Source organism: Drosophila ficusphila, unplaced genomic scaffold (genome assembly GCF_018152265.1).
Source record: "Drosophila ficusphila isolate 14025-0441.05 unplaced genomic scaffold, ASM1815226v1 contig_791, whole genome shotgun sequence".
Lineage (NCBI taxonomy): Eukaryota > Metazoa > Arthropoda > Insecta > Diptera > Drosophilidae > Drosophila > Drosophila ficusphila.
In genome coordinates this window covers 15,296,724-15,313,370 of record NW_025064737.1, presented here as the reverse complement: position 1 = coordinate 15,313,370, position 16,647 = coordinate 15,296,724, and the positions used below count along the sequence as shown (strand labels likewise).

At 43.5% G+C, this 16,647-nt stretch overlaps 4 protein-coding genes across 6 annotated transcripts; 1 reads left to right on the top strand and 3 right to left on the bottom strand.

The window, feature by feature from the left end:
• Positions 1–153: 153 nt before the first annotated feature.
• Positions 154–2,997, bottom strand: LOC108092219 (arrestin domain-containing protein 1). The gene is made up of 4 exons (XM_017191752.2): positions 2,712–2,997; positions 1,431–1,798; positions 841–1,375; positions 154–774 (listed from the first exon to the last, which is right to left on the bottom strand). Exons 1-4 carry the CDS (start codon positions 2,824–2,826, stop codon positions 413–415), a joined length of 1,380 nt encoding a protein of 459 aa, XP_017047241.1. The 5' UTR covers positions 2,827–2,997; the 3' UTR covers positions 154–412.
• A 343-nt stretch (positions 2,998–3,340) lies between these two features.
• Positions 3,341–15,511, top strand: LOC108092063 (arrestin domain-containing protein 17). Its single transcript, XM_017191526.2, has 3 exons — positions 3,341–3,956; positions 12,308–13,726; positions 13,938–15,511. Exons 1-3 carry the CDS (start codon positions 3,842–3,844, stop codon positions 13,994–13,996), a joined length of 1,593 nt encoding a protein of 530 aa, XP_017047015.1. The 5' UTR covers positions 3,341–3,841; the 3' UTR covers positions 13,997–15,511.
• On the bottom strand, positions 5,147–10,406 carry LOC108092064 (GTP:AMP phosphotransferase AK3, mitochondrial). 2 transcript variants are annotated; one of them, XM_017191528.2, is made up of 2 exons: positions 10,301–10,406; positions 5,147–6,145 (listed from the first exon to the last, which is right to left on the bottom strand). In XM_017191528.2, the coding sequence occupies exon 2, from the start codon at positions 6,120–6,122 to the stop codon at positions 5,472–5,474; it is 651 nt and encodes a 216-aa protein (XP_017047017.1). In that variant the 5' UTR covers positions 6,123–6,145; positions 10,301–10,406; the 3' UTR covers positions 5,147–5,471. The 2 variants fall into 2 exon arrangements, with proteins under 2 accessions (XP_017047017.1, XP_017047016.1); XM_017191527.2 differs by lacking the exon at positions 10,301–10,406 and adding an exon at positions 6,811–7,349.
• On the bottom strand, positions 7,839–11,838 carry LOC108092062 (tetratricopeptide repeat protein 14 homolog). 2 transcript variants are annotated; one of them, XM_017191523.2, is made up of 8 exons: positions 11,270–11,838; positions 10,998–11,209; positions 10,587–10,798; positions 10,301–10,519; positions 9,734–10,200; positions 9,353–9,638; positions 9,263–9,271; positions 7,839–9,112 (listed from the first exon to the last, which is right to left on the bottom strand). In XM_017191523.2, exons 1-8 carry the CDS (start codon positions 11,535–11,537, stop codon positions 7,996–7,998), a joined length of 2,790 nt encoding a protein of 929 aa, XP_017047012.1. In that variant the 5' UTR covers positions 11,538–11,838; the 3' UTR covers positions 7,839–7,995. The 2 variants fall into 2 exon arrangements, with proteins under 2 accessions (XP_017047012.1, XP_017047014.1); XM_017191525.2 differs by lacking the exon at positions 9,263–9,271 and having other exon boundaries at positions 11,270–11,837.
• Positions 15,512–16,647: the final 1,136 nt, after the last annotated feature.

Sequence of the window (16,647 nt, the reverse complement as noted above, 5' to 3'; positions counted from 1 at the left end):
CTGGAGGTGAGCTTTTCAATCAGTGATGCCAACTTTCGGCTATCTGAAGATAACGATAATAGCTATAGAAGCTAGACTTTATTTTTATAAGTCACTGATTTTTCAGTGTGAGAGATGCAGAAATGCAGATAGCCAAATCAAACTATAAAAAGGTTTTTAAATACAAGTATTTTAATAATTATAAATTTACCCTTGTTACCAAATTAATTATGCTTAGTCACAACAGGTTGTAAGATTTTAAATAGATTTACTTATTTAAAATTTAATTGGCTTTAAAAAGCTACGTTTTAAAGCAGCTAAATATCGATATACCAGCTGGTGTCACGAGCACAGCTTTACTATGTGGGCGCGCTTTTCCCTTTATTTAAAAATGGCTTATAATGTAGAATACAAAATGGCTAACCAGTTGTTCCTATTTCCAGCCAATGCCACCACTGGGAGCATCAACTGGAGCACTGGGGGTGGGCTTATAGTCAGGTGGTATGCTGAATCCAAGCACCTCAAAATTACCGCCTGCAGCTGGTACAGCAGGCGTATTAGTGGGATATGGTGGAGATTTTTGTGCAGCTGAAGAGACAGGATTCGGTGTGTACTTAACGGGAGCAGCAGGAGCATGAGCATCTTCTGCCTTGGGATAAAGACTGGGAGTATTAGCTGCTCCATTGGCCCCATTTGTTCCTGGCTTTCCATCAAAGGGATACACTGGATACCGTGGCTTAAAGCTATTGGACTCGAATTGCTCGTCACTAACGTCCTCCTGGAAATTGGGAACACCTAAACAGGTATCGGAAACTGGTTAGTATTCCCTCTAGATAATTCTTATTTCTTGTGAAAACATACCTGGATGAGAGTTTGCAATGGGTTTGGAGTTCTCCTCCTGCCCAGGTCCCTTATCATCAGCACATCCTATCAGCGGCACTGTGCCAATGGTCAGTGGAAAGTCCATTACCAGATCTCCACCTCCGTGAAGCTTGAAGGTTTTGGCAATGAAGCGAAGTGTGTAACTGACTCGAATGGGATCCGTTTCGCTTTGGGTGGACGGGGTGGTGGGCGGCACCACAAGAAACTCGTCGAACTTCGCCTTGTTGTGCTTCAGCACCTCACCGCAATGTTTATCAGCCACCCGGGTTTCGGTGACCTTGAGCTGCTCCTTCGCGCCCGAGGAATTGGCCCGATACGAAACATTCTTGAGCAGACGCACCTTGACATCCATACACTGCACATCCGACTGGTTGTCCAACACAAGATGGAAGTTTATCTTCTGGCCTGGCACGTAGGCTGAATATGAGGTGCTCACATCCATAATCATAGGTTTGTGGGCTCCAAAAATGGAGCCCCACCAGAAGCTCTTCGACTCCAGGCGCTTGAGGGGTTCCTATGAAAAGAAAAACGCTTTAGCTTAGGAATTCAGAGGATCCATTGTTACCCACCTTGTACTCCGGTCGCTTATTCAGATCATGAGGCAAAATTACCGAGAAGCACTGCTTGAAGGTATTATTATATCGCACTGCCCGATCTATGGTTAGGGTGACCTCGTGTTTTATCTGACCATGAGCCCCATTAAAAGAGGTGGGTGCATTTGGGGGAATGGTTGTCCGGAAGGGGAAGACATATTTTCCCGTGGGCAGCTCCAGCTGGGATCCACCAGCTTGTCCGTAAACCGGCTGATCAGTACTGTAGTAGACCTCGGTGGTAGTGTGGGTCACCATCGACTTGGTCGTCTTCCCATCCTCGCCCACTCGCTCCTCGGCCTCCTGCCATCTCGTCTCGCCGTATCCATTGATGGTTATAAAGATCGCTGCAATTGGGTTAATTTATCTGTACTTCTGAGTATGTAATTCAATTATGCATTTACTTTAATTGTATTTGACCTTAGGCCTTTGTCTACTCGGATGTACTATTGTATTGGAAAATGAACGACAAGCCACACAAAAACATTTCGTTAATTGACTAACAATACTTCCGAGAACAATTTAATCATAAGCATAACAAAAAAATGGAATAGCTACCTAATAATGTTCACCGCTAACATTAAATATAAAATATATAGTCCGACTAATATACACCCTGTACAATATTAAAGAATTGGTTTATAATTTCCACACAAATAACTGTTTTCAAATCATATTATTATTTCTTCAATTTTGCTAGAAAATATATAGCAAATAGGAAAAATGATTAAATAAATTTGGTAATGGGAATAATAATTCTTTTAGACTCCTAGAGTTTGATTTCTAAAATATTTCTAATCCAACACAGAATTATTTGTTTATGCCAATATGCTCATGTAAACTTTGGTTCCTAATGGGAGTTTAAATCTTTCTCGACTACAATTACCCCTAATTCACAGAAATAGTAACTCAATAAGTTTGAATTGAAAGGTATCTCTGCACGAATGTGCTGACCAGTAAACTGAATCAAATGTCTAATATAAACGGCCGACGCAATTTCAAAACAAAACAAGTTTTTCTACCGCTATCAGATATCCGAAGCCAGCCAAGCGGCCACATGTGCGATGTATATAAAATTTCTATATACAAACAGATCTACCGGCAACAATAAAAAAAGCATCAGACAACAATACACCAACAATATTAATGACGACGCGACTACGCAACAAAAGTGGATGGGAAACTGAATTTGAATGGGGAGGTAGAGCCATGACGTCATGGTCGAGGGTCTATTAGAATACTGCGTCTTCCTCCACTTACATCTAATGGTTTTTGGACGCTCCGTAACCAGTTCCGCGGTGCCGGAGATTAGCTGACCGGCTTGATAGACGCCCAAGGGATTGCTGTCGAAGGAAAAGGTCACCTTGCTGCTCATCTTATTCAGAATTTGCTCCTTGGCGACGGTGTCAGGCGGTATCGGGATATCAAGTTCCTTTGTTTGTTTATTTTATTGATAGAGTGGCTCTTTGGGGAGTGGTTGTGTTCGGGGTCACCGGCAACTAAGCTCACAAGCACTGAACGCGAGCAGCCCTGGCTTAATACTGAATTCCCAAAGGCCTTCGGCAGAACTTTAACGCTATTTTCCACGTGTGAGTGTTTCTAAAATGTAAGAAGCAGTGGCAAAATGGGGAAGCACACGAAAAAATACAAGAAGTTTGATGCTCACTCCTTTTTTTCCTACTTTAAGTAATTGCTTATTTAAAAGTCTGTTAAACGTGTTAGTTTAAAAGAATTATAACAAAAGGTAAAAATTCAAGGTGGTATTAATGTTTTTATTGAAAAATAATGAAGTTATTTGAAAATAATTTTGTAGATAAACAATTTATTGATTTAGGCTTAATACAGTTCTGATTAATCAGTTAAATTCGGTTTTCTCCAAAAACAAATTTAAAACTTTTCACATAACCGCTTTAGCTCCTCACCTGCGAAGTGGCAACGCCGCGCGACAGCTGATTTTGCTATCGGACCATCACTCTCTGAGTTATCGAAAGAGAGCTGCAACTACAACAAAAGCGTAACTCTCGGGATCTCGTAAATTTATAAGAAATTTAATTATTCAACCCGCCAGCGGTCGGCAGCAATCGAATTAAATTAGACCAGGGTGTGTGACAAACACTTGTGGGCCATTGCAGTTAATAGATTTCGAGGTTGCCAAAGAACTGGCCAAAGGCAGCGCGAAAAAGCTCCGGTGTGTGTAGTAAATCGTAAATCTGTGGTTGTGGTAGAGTGCGTGTGGTGGGGCAACTATTCTGCATATATTTTAGGGTGGTACGGTGGTTCGATGGTGCAGTGCATCTAAGTTTCCTATGTGGCGGCATTTTGATGACGAAATTATTTTTGGATAAGTGTTTGATGAGAGCGGCTAAGTCGGAGCAATCATCATCAGCGGAATGGAGAGCGAGCGGTTACGAATTACGCTGGATAGTGCGGATCGGGTTTACTTTGCGGGCGACATAATTCGCGGAGAAATCTGGATGAACCTTAACAAGCGCGCCAAAATACGTGGTAAGTGTAGTTCGAGCAAATCCGATGAATTCCAGGAAGTCTCATCTCAAAGCCCGGCTTGCATCATTCGTGACTCAAGCAGCCGCACACTGCAAGAAATCATTTATATTATTTCATGATTTGGTTTATTTACCTATTGGGTTTCTTTTACAACTAAAAGAGGTTTTATATTCATTCGTTGAAGGAACTTGGAACCCGTGCTTTTTTTGTTTTACATCGTTTCATCTAATGTAAACAAATGTAAACAATTTATTACAATCTATCATTATTACACATTTGTATGCTGCATTGTCAGCAGTTATTTACCCATTGTGTGTTTGATGGCCAGCTGGACTTTTGATGCGGCCCGATTCACTTAAACAAAGAACTTCATCAGTTAACAAAGCACAGCGGCCATTTTATGGGGCTACTCCCCGCCTGCCCCTCCTACACAATGCGGCGATTCTTGCTCGCAAATTCCTCCAATTGCCTTTTGCACTCGCCTTTCATTCATCGATAAGCATTCAATTGCCTCCCCGTGCAGTTGCAATTGAATTTGCTCTCCTTCTTCTTAAGCACTGGCATTTGTTTCAGGAAATGCCAAAACGCAAAGGCAACGCACGGGTGCGAGAGAGGGGGTGGGTGGGGGCCAGTGAGAGGAGCTCTCTGTTGGCGTGCCGAAAATGCCGTAATATGGGGCCAAGCGCAAAGTCAGGTCTACGCAGAGTGGTGAGAGAGCGTTCTCACTACAGTATGCTAAGCAAAACATTAACTAACACAAACATGTTTTCTTTTTTTTTGTTTTAAGCAAGATCATTTTAATAAACATCTTTATAATCCAAGAAGACATTCTGTTGTATAAAAAAATTAACTTAAGGTTTGCTGACCAACTTATTAGACAGTCCACTGTAGTCTGACCGTCTCTCTGTTGTGATTTGGCTCCTGTGCAGGTGTGCGTGAGAACTGGCCAGCAGCTGGTCCGCTGCATGTGTGCGTGAGAGAGTTTGGGAGCAGAAGTAAATGGGAGCGCCAAACTATCCCGCATCTTTCGGGTTTTGTTGCGCTACGCGTAAAATAAAGGGCATTCGGCTAGCATCAGGTGAAGCCATACATAAATGTAGACCTTACACTTCAGACAAAGTGTTAGTGGACTTGAGTCTTAAAATAAATGGACAGCTGTCCGTTAACTGCCCCAAAGTCAAAGTCGGCCGTTACGTTATCAGCGTAAATATAACAAACGCGATTTATTATCAGAGCACAGACTACTAGTACAAAAATATGTTTATACAAAAAAGAGGGGTGCTTGGTTTTCATGAAGGGGAATGCTTAGTGGGGAAATAAGGAATACATGACAGCTGCCACATCATAAGGCTTCGCAATTACATTAATTAAACGCCTTCTCATTCGATCCGGCCCAAAAACATACATATTACATATGTACTCAAATCTATATATATCTATTATGTTGTGTATTTAATTGAACACAGCAGTTTATCATTAGTTTGTGCACAATGGATGAAATTCTGGCTCGTCCCTTTACGCTTTAATGTGGTCCCTAAGAAATTGTTCCACACGCGGCCAGATATCGTTGGTCCTTCGTCCCATGAAGGTGGTGACCAGTCCTTGCTCTTTGTACCAAGCTATGACAGGACTCATAAGTTCATCGTAGAGCTTCAGCCGCTTGGCCACCACATCTGGTTTGTCGTCCTCACGTTGGGTCAGTGCTTCGCCCGTTACATCGTCCTTGCCAGGCACCTTGGGATCGTGAAATCCAATGTTATACACCCTGCCTGAGGGTGCGTGAATCCAGCGGTTCTTGACTCGATCGATGATTACATCGTGTGGAATGTCTAGCGTAAGCACGGCATCGATCTGCTCGCGGGCACACAGCGCCTCTGCCTGGGCGATATTGCGCGGAAATCCATCAAGGATGTACGACTTATTGCCCACCTCGGTTATCCGCCCCAGCATCGACTTGGTTACGATCTCATCCGGCACCAGTTGACCTTTCGCTATGTACTCCTTTGCTTTCTTCCCCAGTTCGGTGTTTTTCATGATGTTCTGGCGCAGAATATCGCCCGTTGAGATGTGCATAAGTCCATAAGTCTTAACAATTAGCTCCGAAATGGTTCCTTTACCCGAGCCGGGAGCTCCGATTATCACAGCGCGAAAGATTTTCGTATACATGACTAGGCTCTACTTCCTTCGAGCTGCAAAATACAAAGTATAGAATTACTACATACACAGAGAAAAAACTAAGTAGATTAAGTATATAATTTGAGTAGATTTTTTCTGTGTAAGGTTAATAACTGATAACTATGCTCGGAACACTTAAAATAGCTCCAAACTAAATTCACTTGTTGACCACATATTTTTAATCTTTATGGGTGAGATAAGATTATTAAGCACGCAACGATTGTTTGATACAAAGGTGAAGAAGGTTACAGTTTTCGCTACACTTTGTTTTTTATGACTAATCTTGGAATCGAACCAAAGATTCCATTCACACATTATAACAAAAGTAACGACCATGGGACACTTGTCAGCTGTTGTGCCAATTATCCGCATAAATCAATATGCCGCATGGCAACAAGTGTAGCGCACTCACTCCCGAGAGCGGCAACAACAAACACAGAAGAGGCAAGCGTGGCTTTTCAGCCTTATGTTCTTTGTTTCGTGTAAAACAGTGTTATTGTTGTTGTTGCGCGCTTATCGTCCAAAGTCCAAAGGAAAATTAAAGAATAAGTTTCAATGCCGCGCGTGCTGTGGATTTTTTCTGCACTTCTGCATTTCTGCACTTCACTTGGCCCTGCACTTTTACTAGCTTTCGTTATGTAAATTAGCAGCTCGTAAAATCACCTCTTTTCGCACTTACACGGCACTTTGATTTTTCGTATTTTTTTGGGGGAAAATTTCCGGTGTCCCCGTATCTCGGTATCAATTCTCGCTCGCGTACTAATTGTGCGATAACTTGTCGCCGTTAGTATTCTAATTTGGTGTCCGCAGCTGCGGCGTCTGTTTTATTTGTTTTCCTTTTTTTTTTTTGGGTTCCGCTGCTGCCGGCTGGCGAATATCAAATGAAACAAGACATTATCTTGGCGTAAGTGTTTGGCTCTTGTTGTTTAGTTTCCAGGCTTGCCTCTCTCGTTCTCTTTCGCCCACGAGTCCCCAACTGGCAGCCGGTTTTTTTCCTCTATGTTCTGCTCTCGCTCAAATGCAATATAAGGGGGGATAGGGGGATGGGCGGCTGTTTCCCTCGCTCACAGTGCAGTTGAGCTCTCCGGCTTTTGGGGGACTCTCTCTTACTCTCTTACTGGGCGTCCGTTGTGAGCAACTGCAATTTGGACTTTGATTAAAATATCTTAAATATGCAAAATTTTTGTTATAAAACTAAAAACATTTTTGTATTTTATTGTGAAAGGTGAGCAAAATGTCAAAGTCTTGTGACTCAGTTTAAATAAGAAATACTAACATGTTTAATGTTTTTACGAAATTATTAAAAAAAAATAATAAATAAAATAATAAATGGTTCTAGGATTGACTTTCAAAATGAATCCTTTTTGTATTTTAAGCTCAATCTAGCCTTACCAGTCTGGAGGTTTTTCATGACTTTTAGTATTCCTTAACATTCGTTGTTTTCCAAAACAACTTTATGTCTTGTACGGATTCTCTGTTTCTTTAATTGGGTATGAAGTAACCCACTAAAAGCGAAAGTAAAATTGCCAGAGGCATCTGGTAAGCTTTTATAAGTATAGTTTCTTTAATAACTTACCGATATTAGGTTCTAAATTTGTAAGCTGAAAAAAATCATTTACACAAAATCAAATCGAAAAAAAAAAATCGTAAAAAATCCACGTTTTTCATTGTTAGCGGCCGTTTAAAGATGATAAAAAGTTCGATTTATGCATTTAAGTCATGCGAATTTCGTTTCGAAAGCTTCTTTATTTATTATTTGAAGAACGAGTTCCAAAGGAGCGTTTTACAAATTTGAATATCAAAATCAAAAGATATCATCTAGAAGGAAACTTAACACTCGTAGTGCGTGTGGGCGTCGAGTTGGCTACTCCTTCACCTCCTTGGTGGCCCCAATGAGGTCTTGTTTCCGATCCCTCTGCATCTCCATTATCATTTCGTTCATCTGCTCAACGGAGGGCTCCGCATTGACCACTGCCTTTCCTTTATCCTCTGAACTTCTCTTCGCTGAGTTCCTATTGTCCTTGCCGTTTGGTGGATCCACGCCACGGGAGGCACTGCGTCTATCGTGATTGTACCAGGAGTACTTGCTGCGATTGACGGCGCCACGACCACGACCTCTACCCCTCGGCGGGTAGCGTGACTGGAAGCGACGCGGGCTGTGGCTGCGGGAACGGGAGCGACTGCGGCTGCGACTTCGGGAGCGGGAACGGCGATTGCGGGTCGCCGGCGATTGTGTGCGACGTGGTACAAACGGGGATTGCGTCCGGCGGGCCACAAATGGTGAAGGAGAGCGCCGTGGCACAAAGGGTGATGGAGTCCTTCGGCGACGATAGGACCTCGAGCGGCGATCACGTCGACTATCATATCGCCTGACCACAAAGCGATTTCCATAGCGCCGCGGCGAGAAACTACGTGAACGCGTGAAGCTGCGACGCCTGCGCGAACGAGACCTGCTTCTAGACCTTGATCTGGAGTCAGACCGCGAGTCACGACGACGGCTCTTATTCCTGGAGCGGGAATGCGACCTCCTCCTGCGCCGACGATAACTGGAGCGACTACGCGAGCGGCTACGACTTCTACTCCTGGTCCGACTGCGTGATCGGCTGCTGCTCCTAACAGGTTCCACTGGCGCTGCCAGACGCAGCATTCCCAGCTTGTCCATCTGCAGCGGTCGCTTGATCTGAAAAGAGAGTTTGGGGGCCGGTTCCGGGGGCTTCTTTTGTTCCTGAAACTTTGGCGCCGGTGGTGGATGATGGCCTCCAGAGCCAGAAACAGCGGCAGCATGCCGCGATGTGCTCGGTCCCATGCTGTCAAAGCTCGATTTTTTTGGTGGAGCTGTTACTTTTTTCATCGGCGGTGGGGGAGGCGGCGATTCTTGTCCTCCACCTCCTCCGCCACTTCCACCTCCTTCATCTTTTTTTTGTAGATAGTTTTTGATATTGGCCTTCAATTCCGCCTCATTGCTTGCACTGCTCATTAACCTAAAAGCAACAAAAATTTTGGGAGGTAAATCCGTTTTTTTTTTGTAGGGTCAACTGTGTTTACAACGTAAATGAATTATGCATTCCAAGTTAAAACTTAATTTGAGTTGTAAACACAGATTGGTATTATATATAATTCCCGGTACGTACTTGTCTTGCCTATCACAGTGGGTTAAGCAGGGAGATCTCAAGAGATTGTATATTTATTGTGCAAGGAGCATCTTTTGCTGAAACACTCACCTGAAGGCTTCTTGGAAGTCGATCTTCTTTAGCAACTCCATGGGATCCTCCGTTTCAGACTTGGTCTTTGACCTCCTCCTTTCCTTCTTGTCCTTTTTCTTCTTGCCCTTCTTCTTGGCCTTCTTGTGCTTGCTAGCATCGCGGAGAAGCTTCCGCACACTGGACACGGTCTCATCATCGTCCAGTCGGAACTCATTGGCCTTCTGGGCATCGATGACGGCCAACTTTTCCTCCCCCGACTTTTGGGCATAGAAGGGCTGACTGATGTTGGTCTTGCGCTTGCCAGCTACAATTGGAAATAGGTAATGGATCAAACGTTAAAATAAGATACACCTTGGATCAGTGCTAGTCCTTCTTCCACTGATCCCGACATGTACTTACCCTGCTCCTCGTTTTCACTTTCACTGGCACTCGAAGAGCTGGACTCGTCCGAAGAGTTGCCACCGGTCAGGTTGATCAGCTCGGTGCTGAGTTTATGCTTACCATCGGCACTTCGCTGCAGTGCGTCCAAGGATTGCCGTGCCTCCTCGTGCTGAGGCAGTAGGTTTAGGCAGTCGCTGTAGGCTTTGACCGCATCTGGGATACGATTCTCCTCCTCGTAACTGCGACCCAAAGCCACCAGGGTTTCACCCATGTACTTGCGCGCATTCACATGGTACTTGTTCAGGTGCAGGGCCTTCTCAAAGTCCTGCAACCCCTTGAGGAAGCTGCCGCGATTCGCGTAGAGGGCACCGCGTGCCACCAGACCCTCAACATTGCGCGGATCAATGTTCAAAGCCTTGTTCAGACACTGAAAGGCCTCGACCTGTTGGCCGTTCTTAAAGTGCTCGATGCCATCAGCCACGGAGCTGATCAGCGGCCAATCGATGAATGTGTCGAGTGCGATAGGGTGTACGATTGAATGGAATGACATACGCTCTCAAGTCTGAAGTCTGAGTATAAACTTACCGGAAGGCCCACTGGGATGCCTGCTTCTGTCGCAGCTCCGCGGCATTCTCCGCTTCGGGGAATCCGTTCTTCAGATGGCTCATCAGCGACAGATTCTCGTTGGGCTGCAAGCCATTGATCTGGAACAGCAAATCGTAGTTCGGATTCTCGAACTCCAAGGCAGCGTTAAGCTCATCTTCGAAGTGTGTGGCAGAAGGGTGCTCGGCGTTGTGGATTTTACTGCGGGAAAACCGTTGATTAAGAACGGATTAATACAAGAATTCATTGGGTAACTCCCTTTCATTACCGATAATACTTGGGCAACTCATTTATGTCGCAAAGCCCAAATTTAAGTTCTGGGGATTTGTTGAACATGCCAATCATGTTGAGTGCGAGTCGTTCGGTATCGGCAGAAATATTGTTAATCTCACAGCGCAGGATATCGTTTGCGGCAAAGGTGCGCGTATTACCCAGCTTGTCGAGGGGCAAAGGACCCCAGTAGTCCTGCAGAATCACGGCCTATAACAAAGTAATAATTAAAATGTGTTTTTATAAGAATAATTACCTATTTTCTTTTATGATGAATACGTATTAAAAAAATAACACTTCTGTTAACTACAAAACCAGTTAAGATAACAATTCAGCTTTTTGCTGTTCTGGATAAATGGTGAATGGGAAGTTCCCATCTTTATTAAATTCAACAAAACCTGCTTCTCACCTTAATGGGCATGTCGGCCAAGTAGGCGTGTTTGGGCTCGGCAGTGCAGAGTGGTTTCACCATCAGCCGGTTGCCGGTGGCCAATCTCGTCACCTGAGTGTAGATAATATCGCCCTGTTTCAAGGCACCCAATCGGTGGGCCCACGCCTTGCGTTTGTCCTTCACATTGAGAAAGAACTCGAAGGGGGCCATCTGGGCCATATAGTTCTTGCCTAAAAACGAAAGGAATTTACTCATGAAGATTTTACTATTGATTTTATTTGGGACCTCACCTTGTTCTATTACCGAATCCTCCATAACGTTCGCCACCAAAGTGCGGTCGTACAGATCCGTGGCCTTCCGCGCCAGAAACTGGTGCATCTTGAGCCTTTTCGCTCGCTCCTGAAAGGTGAAGTACTTCTGGCGCTCCTGGTAAACCGCATAGTTCACCTGGGTGAGACCCATCGCCCGCAAATCGTCCACGCCCCGCTCATCGTCCCAGATCTTTTGAAGCGGCTGTCCATGGTAGCCAAGGGCATGACCAATGTACTCAAAGTTCATCTTGCCAACTCCGTATTATCAAATTTACACCATTTAAAGATATTTTGTAGGTTCTTCAAAAGGCAAAGCGAACAAGAGATGAAAATCCCACACTAGATTCAATCAGCCGAAAAAATGTCGGCACCGGTGTGTGGTAAATTTAGCTATGCAAACACGCTTTTTGAGGCACTTTGGCCTGGATGCACAGAAGACCCGTCTATTTCTCCTTAATTGGTACTGAATTACTTTTATTTTTGCAAGAGCTAACCGCATAAAAAATAAATTTTCGGATCGGGCTGCTGGGTTTTGCTGTGCAGTGTTGCCAGATCGCGAAACGGCTTTGCCATTTGTGAAATGTCCTAAAAAAGGCAACTCCCCTTAATTGGGATCTCTTCCAAAAAGTTTCATTTTGGTTTGAATGTTGACTAATACGTTTGACTGTGCCTATCAAATTCTTTTTAAACTTTAAACTTTAAAATTCATTCTAAGCCAATAAATTAATTTTACAATTAAAAGGCTTTTTGCTTTCATCGATAATTTTTCAATTTATAAAGGTGAAAACGGCAAAATAATGTTATTGTCGACATTGGCATTGAAATAAATAACATGTAAAATATATGTAGAGCAATGGATGTCCCAAAAATATTCGCATCGTATGTAAAATACATGTAAAATGCTAATGTAGACAAAAGAACATTTTTAAAAAATGAGAATTGAGTTTTTATTAGCTGCCCTAAAACCCGTAATTGAGTTGAATCTGCAAGTTAATTTCACTAAACTTCTCTTTGCAGCGATCAAGGTGCAGGTCACCGGCAAGGGGAAATGCAAGTGGATGGAAATCCTGCGCAAGAACTCGAACAACAACGAGTACTCCCGCAGTCTTTTCTACACCAGCAAGGAGGTTTACGAGCACAGCGAGACTCCTCTTCCTGATTTCGAACCAAGAGGCTTGGAACTCTCGCCCGGGGAGCACACGTTCATCTTCGAAGTGGCGCTGGGTCGCCAGCTGCCCTCCAGTTTCAAGGGCAGCTATGGCAGCATCAAGTACAAGATGCGGGTGCTCATCCAGCGACCCTGGACCTTCGAGGAGCGGCACACCATTCCGTTCACCGTGGTGAAGAACATGCCGCTGCTGCCGTCGCAACGCAGTATTCCCAGTTCGCTGGAGAAGCAGGTGACCAAGACGATCAGCTTGTTTGGCACACGACCCATCACTTTGCTGGCCCTTTTGCCGGAGAACTTTGCGGTGCGTGGAGAACCGCTGAGGATTTGCGCCACTGTGATCAACAACAGCACCACCGCCGTGGAGAAGCTGCGCTTCAGTGTCCTGCAGTACGTCACCTACTACAGCCATGTACCGCTGCGGGTGCAGAAGGTGGAATGCATTGCGGTGGCCACCAAGGAAACGGGTTCCGTGCAGAAGAAGACCGAGCGCAGTTTTGCCCACGAGCTGCTCTTGCCGGAAGGAGCTCAGCCCACGGATGAGCAGTTGAGCGGCGTTATAACGATCGTATACGAGCTACGCGTGGAGGCGGTGCTGCGGGGATTCTTCAAGAACCTGGTACTTAACCTTCCGTTCAAGGTTTACTCCCAGGACACTTCCAATAGGCTGAATTCGATGCGCCCGCCGCCGCCTCCGCGCCCAAACGATGGTCCACCCGGTCCGGATGTGAGCACCGGCGGGAATCCCTTCGAGCCCGCCCTGCCCGTCTACCCGTCGCTGGACTCCTCCATTGGATCGCCATCGCACTCCTCGCAGTTCAGCGAGTGCAGCTCCATCAACTCGATAACCTCGGACTCCTCGGCGGCCACCTTGAGTCCCGCCGTGGGCGGCGGAGCCGGTGGCATGGAGTTGTCCTACACCTCGGGATCGCAGTCCTCGCAGTACGGCAGTCCATCGGCCAGGACCAGCTTGCGCAGCTCCAACGTGCCCTACATGCCGTACTCTTCCAGTCCGCTGATGGTGCAGTCCTACCCACCGCCCCACCTGCCCGCCTATCCGCTGCCGGAGTCGCCGCAGTACTCGCTCCTTGCCTTGACCCCACCGCCGACTGGAGTGGCCGCCGCCGCACCGCCAGCGGCGAATGGAGCAGCCAGCGGAGGAGCAGCAGCAGCAGGAGCAGGAGCTCCGGGCTACAGCCAACTGCCTTCCACCTCGGCATCGTCGTCGTTTCTGCAGGCTCGCCAACCGCCAGGAGCCCATGAGTTGCGTAAGTCTACATCATATATACTTAATTCATGAACTATATTTTGGAGTTAAATAATTTAATTGATAAAAAGCTGGAAATATTTCAGGAAATATTTCAGAAATGAATAAGAATACTTCTGATCATTTCATCGTTTTAAATTTAATTTATTTCTGTTTAAATCTAAATGCTTTTTACAACCGATTCAAAGAGTTCCTCTTTTCCTATTTTTCAGCACCTTCCTACGAAGAACTTTTCGGCATGGCCACCGCACCTCCTGGATCTCCTAAGTAGGGAGCAAATCGAAGTCCTGAGCAGCCACCCAGTTACGTCCAAGCTTTGCCTAGACATAGCGCTTCAGGTTTACTTTATAGTGTTATAGAGTATCAAGATATCGAATATATCATAGACCGCCTACGCTTTCGACACAAATGTTTTGCTATTTGTGCACAAATAAGACGCACAATTTTCTCTTACGGACAATATAACCGCATATATTTGTTTGATTTGGTTATAGCCTTCCATATAAAAGATGTATTTTAAAGCAAACTTGAAGTTCTGTTTGGCTAAGGCAAATAGTTTTAGTAGCTTGGTCAGATTTCCCAATTTCATTTCATTTAAATTCATTTATTGTTGAATTTGTATAGCAAACTAAACTGTGAAAATTCTCTTTTTTGTTTTGCATATTTATTTTTGAAACCAACTAACAATTTAGAGTGCACCAGTAAATACATATATCAGCCATTCATACTGGATTCCTATTCACATCTTGCCAGAATTTAATTTTAACACATTTCAATAAAATGCTCATCTATTTGCCTTTTCCAAAAAACTAGAAATTGAGCTTAGAAACCCCAAATTGCATCTTTAGTAAGAAAATCTGGAGGTCTATGAGATAATAAGCTTGTTTGAAAAAAGTAGATAGAAACTACAGAAGAAAACTATTTGCCCAACCAATTAGGCAAAATTCAACTGCATCTATTTAATATATAATAAAATAAATTATATTATAAATTAGCTGAACAAAATATTTAACACAACCAATTAATTAGGCGAAACTAATTTTTTCCTAGTAACTTATTATATACAATCAAAAGAAGATTAAGTCTAACTTGGGAAAGTCTGCGTTTCGTTCTTCTTGTTTATCGAATGTAACTTTTATGCCGCCCTTACCCAGAGAGCCAAACTCTGCGCATTTCTACGATCTAAATCTTGTGAGTTACTCAAAGACTCATGAGTATATATCTCACATCTCACCATAACTCGAAAGATATTTTCCAACCCGCCTATTTATCTCACATCTCTTATTTGTTTACGTCCACATCTCCAAAGATGCTTATGAATACGATTTATAGATCTAGTGTCTCTATGAAATTCTATACCAAAACAGGTCTAACATTTATGTTTATTTATTTCTCTCTCTTCATCAAATGTTTAGCATTTAAGTACTTAAGCACGAATCGAATATGTTGGAGGATAGTTTGATTCCTTCAAGCCAGAAGAATCATTGAATCAATAAGCTTTAGTGCCTCTGTATGATGAACAAATCGAATGGTTATCGTTAATGAACACAAATCTATCGATGAACAATTTTTATACACATATTACTGATAAATCATCGTTCGGAAGCAATGTCAACTTTTAGTTTTAAGCGCACAAATATTATGTACGATCAAACGATTTCATTAAGGTGCTTCACAAATCACTATTTTTGGATACCAATTTTTTGTTTTCCTTCAATTTAGTGCATGTCGACTAAATTTGAATATGATTTACATAAACGAAATAAAATGTTATTATAATTACAAAGTGTGAGATTTTCTTTAAAATGGATTTTCAATGAAATGAAAATTACTCCATAAACTAGCGACAAAATTAAGAACTTTATACATTATATTTTGAGAGTTTTTATTTTATTTGGAGTTGGAAAACCAATTTATACCTTTACAAATTGTTGTACCTTTTGAGACTTTAGAAGCACACAAATAGGTTACAAACTATTCCCCAGTTAAAGCACGTCATGTTACAACCTCATGTAGCAAGCCCTCAAAAAAAGCGTAGTTCTTGTACGTGTTAAATTACAATTTCAAGTGCTTGAAGGAAAGTGCGTTGCTGTCGCCCACGCAGCTATGTACCTATGTCTACTTCTACCTCTTGGCTGGTGAAAAAGTGGGTGGAAAGGTGGGGTGATGGTTGTTCAGGTGAGCTGGTGAACGTGTGCGGCTTTCGTAACAAGTAACGGAAGTGTTAAGTCAGCTGTAATTGTTTTCTTTCATATTTTTCCAGTTGCCGCTGTCGAGGGCGACAATTTAGTTTGGCCAGCAGCGACCCTCGGGGGCGAGAATCAGAGTAACCATAAATTATACTCCACATTGCGATGGGGCTGCCCGCATGAAAGGCATACATAAACAAAATTGTTAAATAATAGCGACATTTAGCGGAAGTGTACTGCCAGCCGCATTCAGCAAACTTCAGCACGCGCGACAAACGATCGCGGTCCTCATTGTTTGCCCGATTCACTCCCCCCGTTTCCATTTCGTCAAATTATAGAGGTGCTAGAACCGAACTTAGCCAAACTCACCCCACATTCTGTGTACTTAAATGTCTTAATCGCTGTGGGGCTCAACTTCCATTTGACTTTCCAGCGGGGGTGGAAGGTTAATGATTTGTTGACCATTCCGAGGTCGCAAGTGCTGCAATTTGAGGCTTTGCTTTTCGGCATCGAACGTGCCACTAAGTGATATTAAGTATGCGCCGTGTGTGCTGCTGCCGATAGAGATTGATAAACACGTACGCATATGTCAGTTAATAAAGATTCTAATATTATTTTTATGTGCTAATAAATCAAAAGTTTATTGCCAAAATGTTTTTTTTTTAAATCATGTAAAACAATTATTTATTTTTTCTAATTATTTGTGCTTTCTAAATTTGATAGACAAACAATC

Bases quoted from the DNA above. Each gene is read 5' to 3' on its own strand.
- LOC108092062 (XM_017191523.2), bottom strand. From the start codon at position 11,537: ATGAACTTTGAGTACATTGGTCATGCCCTTGGCTACCATGGACAGCCG. The intron at 10,799-10,997 runs GTGAGAAGCAGG...ACTTTGTTATAG, and splicing joins TGGCCGACATGCCCATTAAG to GCCGTGATTCTGCAGGACTA. The intron at 9,639-9,733 runs GTAAGTACATGT...TTCCAATTGTAG, and splicing joins AAGTGAAAACGAGGAGCAGG to CTGGCAAGCGCAAGACCAAC.
- LOC108092063 (XM_017191526.2), top strand. From the start codon at position 3,842: ATGGAGAGCGAGCGGTTACGAATTACGCTGGATAGTGCGGATCGGGTT. The intron at 3,957-12,307 runs GTAAGTGTAGTT...TTCTCTTTGCAG, and splicing joins CAAGCGCGCCAAAATACGTG to CGATCAAGGTGCAGGTCACC. The intron at 13,727-13,937 runs GTAAGTCTACAT...CCTATTTTTCAG, and splicing joins GCCAGGAGCCCATGAGTTGC to CACCTTCCTACGAAGAACTT.
- LOC108092219 (XM_017191752.2), bottom strand. From the start codon at position 2,826: ATGAGCAGCAAGGTGACCTTTTCCTTCGACAGCAATCCCTTGGGCGTC. The intron at 1,799-2,711 runs GTAAGTGGAGGA...ACCCAATTGCAG, and splicing joins GCGTCCAAAAACCATTAGAT to CGATCTTTATAACCATCAAT. The intron at 775-840 runs GTATGTTTTCAC...ATACCTGTTTAG, and splicing joins CATTGCAAACTCTCATCCAG to GTGTTCCCAATTTCCAGGAG.
- LOC108092064 (XM_017191528.2), bottom strand. From the start codon at position 6,122: ATGTATACGAAAATCTTTCGCGCTGTGATAATCGGAGCTCCCGGCTCG.